The sequence below is a fragment of the Oryx dammah genome, unplaced genomic scaffold (assembly GCF_014754425.2).
Source record: "Oryx dammah isolate SB20612 unplaced genomic scaffold, SCBI_Odam_1.1 HiC_scaffold_882, whole genome shotgun sequence".
Taxonomy (NCBI): domain Eukaryota; kingdom Metazoa; phylum Chordata; class Mammalia; order Artiodactyla; family Bovidae; genus Oryx; species Oryx dammah.
In genome coordinates, this window is record NW_024071026.1 from 1 (window position 1) to 5,645 (window position 5,645).

The 5,645-nt window shown below is 64.0% G+C and overlaps 1 protein-coding gene and 1 long non-coding RNA gene across 2 annotated transcripts; one reads left to right on the top strand and one right to left on the bottom strand.

The window, feature by feature from the left end:
• Window positions 1–6: 6 nt before the first annotated feature.
• On the bottom strand, window positions 7–4,099 carry LOC120859420 (cytochrome P450 11B1, mitochondrial-like). The gene is given in 6 exon segments (XM_040235535.1): window positions 7–192; window positions 1,611–1,765; window positions 2,035–2,238; window positions 2,333–2,532; window positions 3,330–3,485; window positions 3,861–4,099. Coding segments are annotated over 6 exon segments (1,125 nt in total). The 3' UTR covers window positions 7–21.
• LOC120859422 lies at window positions 116–669 on the top strand. Its single transcript, XR_005720079.1, has 2 exons — window positions 116–201; window positions 491–669. It is a non-coding gene; the product is annotated as an uncharacterized LOC120859422 (long non-coding RNA).
• Window positions 4,100–5,645: the final 1,546 nt, after the last annotated feature.

Sequence of the window (5,645 nt, forward strand, 5' to 3'; positions counted from 1 at the left end):
GGCAGTCCAGGTCGACCTCGCCTACCTCAAGGTCTCCTTGAGGGCCGCCCGCAACAAAGGCAGCTCCGTGGTGGCCCTCTGGGGATTTTCTGAGATCCGGTCCTCAGCCACCAGGCTCTCCTGGCGCAGGGCCTGCTGCACCTCCGGGTTCCGAGCCAGCTCAAAGAGAGTCATCAGCAAGGGGAAGGCTGTCTGCAGGGGGTGGAGAGGGTCAGGGCTCAGACCTCGTCGTAGGCAGTGCCCCTCCACTCCCGAGCCCCTCCCAGAAAGATGGTGGTCCCCTGGGGCAGGGGACCTGCAGGCTTGGAGACCACAAAGCCCAGACCTGGAGTCCTGGAGATTCTAAAACCAGCTCGTCAGCTTTCCCTGAATCCCTCAGGGGAGGCGTCCCCAACGTTACTGAGACGCGGGCCTCCTGTGGCCACCTCAGAACTGGAGGTTCTCTTCCTCCCCTGGGTCCAGGAGGGGCTCGCTCATGGCATATACTCAGTGGGGAGAGTTGAGGAGCTGAGGTCCATCTGGGCATCCAGAGGCAGGTCCGTTCACAGGGGACTAGCAGGAACCGGTTGCCCAAACTCCCAACTGTTTCCTCCTCCTGGATCATTTCCATGTGCAAAGAGCGGTGCCCGCTATCCAGCCAGAGACCTGGGCAGCTCGGAATCTCCTAAATGTCATCCCCAAGGTAACCTGCCCCTGGCATCGCCTGCCGGGCAGATCCGGCCTCCCCGCGGCTCCATGAGCTATAGTCCATGCTGTGCTCTGCCCTGTAGCCCATGAGGGACCGGATGCCTGAACAAGACACTCCCCACACTGGCTTCCTCTAGCCTGGGATACAAGTGTGCAAGGCCCTTCCTGACAGGGTCCCTGACCCGGTCTGCCCTCCTCTGTCCACTTGCCCTGTTCCCTCCACTCAGCCTCATGGCCTTTCCTCACTGCCGGCTCTGGCAGGGCCTGGCCTGCTGCCCTCTGGGCCTCCTCTTTGTGTGGTCCCTCCAATTTCAGTGAAAGCCCTCCTTCTCCAGGAAGCCTTCCCAGAGCAGGCACATGCCTGCCCCACCCTCTCTCACCTTATGGCTGCATCACAGCCCCGGCTCAGGGAGTGTCTCCACCATGAGCCTGCGCCTCTGCTCAGGGCCTGGGTGCCTGGCCCTCAGAGATGCTGGCAGAGAGAAGCTCGGTTTAGAGGCAGGATGCTTCAGCTGCACTGCACACCCTGGGCCTGGCCCGGCCCCTGGGCTGGCTTCCCTGCCACCTGCTGTCTCCCACACACACTGGAGCCTCTTGCTGCCCTTCCCATTAGCCTGTCACCTCCAAAGGATCGTCTCTGTCTCTGGAACAGGTCTCTAGTGTGACCCTGCAGCCGGACCTCGGCCCTTCCCCTCCCCCCAGGACCCCAGGGACCTCTGATGCTGCAGGTGCCCAGGTCTCCGGCCACTCCACACTCTGTCTGGAGCCTGGTTTCCCATGTGGGTCACCACAGATGCCTTCCCCTTGGGAAGCTGGAGGCATAGATTGGGGAGGGGCATGAAGGAGACATTTGCTGTGGGTGGAGGCTGCCTGGAGGCAGGAGAGCTCCCTGGTCTATGGGAAGGGCTGGGTGCTGGCCTGACCGTGTCCACACTCCCAGCAGTGAGGTCGATCGTGTTGGCCTTGATGGTATCCAGGGTCATGTCTGCTCGCATCAGCAGCTCTGCCACGATGCCGCTGTAGTGCCACGGGTGACCGAGGGCCAGCTCCTGATAGATTCTCTGGATGGCTCTGTTGGCTGCAGGATGCACAGCGACAGAAGCCCTGGGTCTGGCGCTGGGAAGCACTGCTCTTTGTCATCCTCCTGCCTTTTACCCTCCATGCCCCCAAGTCTCCACGTCCTGCCCCAGTTCTCAGGCCCGCCCAGGCCAGCATCACTGCCGACGGTGTCTGGGACCATAACTCAGTCACAAGCCCCTCCCGGGACCTCAGTCCTTCCGCGACTGTGGTGAGTGGAGGGGGTCCTGGGGGCCCTAGTCAGCGCACTGCCTGGGCCCCAGCCCTCACCATACTGGAAGATGTAGTCCCAGGCCTCAAAATGCTCCCTCCACATGCTGGTGCTCGTCCACCGTGACAGGCGCCTGGGCACAAACATGAGCTGCACGGTGGACTTGAACATGGCCTCCAGCGCGTGGATAAAGTTCAGGCTGTCAGGGTTTGGTTGCTGGGTCAGAAGGCCAAGCCGCTCTCCGTAAAGGACTAAGGTGCTGGCTGCAGGAGGAGGGGTTCCTGAGCCCCGGGCAGCCCGGGCCTCAGGGCCAGCTCCCCGCACACCCTGAGGTGCGCCCGCCTCCCCAGCCCACACCTTCGATGGTGTAGCGGAAGACGCTGGGCGCAATGTCCAGGGTCAGACTCCCCCGAGCATTCTGCAGCACCCTCGCCTTCAGGGTCTGGGAGAAGTCCCTGGCCACACCATCCACCAAGGGCATGTACTTCTACAGGGCTGGCAGCGAGAGCACGTCTGGGTTCAGCCGCAGTTGGTCCAAACGCCACTGGGGCCCGTTGCTGTAGAGCAGAGAGTGGAGCGTCAGGGTGTCAGTCAGCAGTGGCCCCGTCCTGCACCCCACCTTCCTCTCTCCAGAGCAAAACGGGCCAGAGGGGGAGCCGCCTGCTGGTCCTCAAGGGCAGGCTGACCCTGTTGGGATCATGGCAGCACCTCTTTCCTCCGGGCGGCGTCGGGTACTTCACCCAGGCTGAGACGGGGGCTTCTGGCTGAGATTGCTGCCGGGGTGTCTGCAGACTCGCAGGCCCCCTGCCTGCCATACGCACCTCCCCTCCGGGCCCCCCCTGGGCCTGGAGGCTTCTTCTGAGAGGAAGGAGGCCGAGCCCCTGGGAGCTGGTCCAGCTTGCTCTCACCATGCCCCAGAGTGGACGAGGCCTCTGCCATGCTGCCTGCTCGCTCCCCTCCCCGCACAGCTCCTGCCCCTTGTGGCAGAATCCAGTCGTGCCTCTCCTGGTGTTCCCCACACAGGGCCCAGTGCCCATGGGGGGCTGCTTCAACCCCTGGGGGGCTGGAGGAAGGGAGACGTGCACCCCACTGGCAGGCCCCTCGGAGGCCTCTGCAGGCGTCACCCTCCCTCCACTGGCCCTGCAGGGAGGGTCCCCACCGTGGCCCACCCCTTATCCAGCTCCAGGGCACACAGGTTGCCTGGGGCACGAGCCCGATCAGGAGCCAGTGGGCACCCTCTCCCCACCCACCCAGGTGGGCCCCAGGCAGGCTCGCGTTAAGGCCTTCCCTGTCCCACCTGCTCTCGGCACCCAGGCCGCCCCGCCTCTCCCTCTGCACCCCCACCGGCCCTCACAGCAAGAACACGCCGCACTTGTGCCCGCGAGCCTGTCGGTAGGCCAGCCAGGGCTCCAGGAGCATCCGCTGGGGGTGAAGGCTGTCCGCCTGCTGCAGCCTCTCCACGTCCTCGGGCAGCATCACGAACACCATGTGTCTCCCTCCCACGTCGTACCTGTGGGGGCAGAGCTCCGCGGCCTGCTGGGGGGCCATGTCCTGCCTGGTCCCCGCTCCACAGAGCCAGGCGCTGGCTCAGAGCAGGCGGGCCCTCCCGCGGTCTCACTGAAGCCTCCCCTCCTCTGGGGTCTGCGTTCTGTGCTCCCAGCAGCGAGCCGCCCAGGGCTCCTGCTCACTGAGGGCCCCAGTCTGCAGTGGCCCAGGCGCACACCTGCCGCAAGGAGCCCCCTCCCTGCCCCTTCCCCACGGCCCGGGTGCCCCCGCCAGGATGTGGGCAGTGGGATGTGGCACAGCCCTGGCCCAGTAGGACTCAGCCACCAAGGGGGACAGAACGTGAGGGTGTTCTCGCTGAGGTGAGCGGGCAGCGCTTTACCTGAAAATGGGCCCCAGCTCCTGGAAGGTCTGATGCATGTCCAAGTGCATGGTCTCAGAGCCCTGCTCCTTCCAAATCTGCAGCATCCGCATCCACTTGTTGCCAGGACACCGGGGCATGGCTTCGAAGGGCAGCACCGCCTTGGGGGCTGCAGCGGCTCTTGTGCCCAGTGGGCGTGCCCAGTGCAGGGACAGCCAGGGCCCTGCCATCCGCACCCTGGCCTTTGCCCACAGCGCCATCCTGCTGCTCCCTGCCCCCTCAGCCCCTTCCTTTTATCTCACTGGGCCTGCTCTCCCAGGCGATCTGATCACGTCACAGGCCAGACTGGCTCTGGGCCAGACCAGGGAGCCCAGGGCGGCGCTCAGGCTGAGGGCTCCAGCGGGTGGAGGGAGATGGATGGGCCTAAGTCAGGCACTGACGCAGGACTGCTGGGGGTGGCTCTTGGAGCGGGGCAGGGTTGGAGCAGGGACCCAAAGGGGCAGCAGTGGGGGCAAGAGTCCCCCTCCTCCTCCAGGCACAAGATGGATGGGTGCCTTATCTTTGCAAGGGAGGAAAGGAGACCTTGGGTATGTTTGTCTCTCTTCTACAAGGACCAGGACAGGGAGCAGAGGGAAGGGCTGGGCTCTCATCTCCTGCAGCCCCGGGTTATGGCTTCTCTTGCCTGGGCCAGATGCTGCATCCAGGGGTGGAGGCAGGAGCCAGTCAAGGTCCCTCCCAATGGGGGCTTGCAGTCCACACAGGGGCACTTAGGGGATGCAAAGACCCCACTGGCACACTGGCGTCCAAGGCAGTTTGTGGCCGAGGCCCTGTCTGTCTGGCCTGGCTGGTCCAGCTGAGGAGCAGAGAACCCAGAAGACGGGGTCACCGACAGGGATGGCGAGGCTGGCCTGCAAGCCCCTCCTCAGTCAGAAAGGTGAGAGGACCCTGTCCCCATGGGGTGTGTGCTCAGGGCCCACATCCTTCTTTCTTCCTGGAACACGAGTAGCTCCCAGAGTGGGGAAAGTCTGACGGGGGCGTGGTCGTGGGCCCCACACCCTCCCAGGGACCCAGCAGTCACACAGCTGTGCCCTCCCTGTGCTTGGGGGTCCAAAGTTTCAGACCCCGTGTCATCTCACCCACCCCTGGCAGCTCTCCCAGGAGGTCAGTATTGCTGTCCCTGGCCCTGCTTTCAAGCAGAAGATTGACAGCAGGTCTTCTGTGCCCCGCCCCATGTCCCCCATGTGTCAGCAGGGCCCAGGGCCCTCATGCTTGGGCCTCTGCAGAGGTGCCCAGGAGCCCCGGCCCTGATTTGGGGATGGTGCCCTGAAGACACTGCCGTGCAGTCTCTGGAGGTAGGACACGGAGTGCATGGGGCTTTTAGCAGGGTGGCTGAAGATCTGAGCGTTATTTGTCCTACTTTCACTCATTCCCTCTCTAGACACTTCCCTGGGGGATATTCAGCTGTGGTCATGAGTCAGAACTGCCAAGGTCCCTCATCAAGCAGAGATGCACGATGTGCCTCAGCCCCACGTGGCATAAGAGCTGTCCTCGGGCTGAGACGCAGCCTGGAACCCCAGCCTGCCCTTGGGGTGCCTCTGCCTCGGCCCAGGCCACCCTGGCCAGCCTCCTGAACCTGTTCCTGCCTGTGTGCCTTCTGCCTGCACTAGCAACAAAGGTTCCTGAATTTGTGCCGAGCTCTTGGTACCTCCTAGACCTCCCAAGCTTGAGAGCAGGGTGCAGGTCCCAGGGGAATCTTCAAGCAATGACTCCTCACAGAGGAAGACCCGAGAGTGCTCTCAGGGCCCC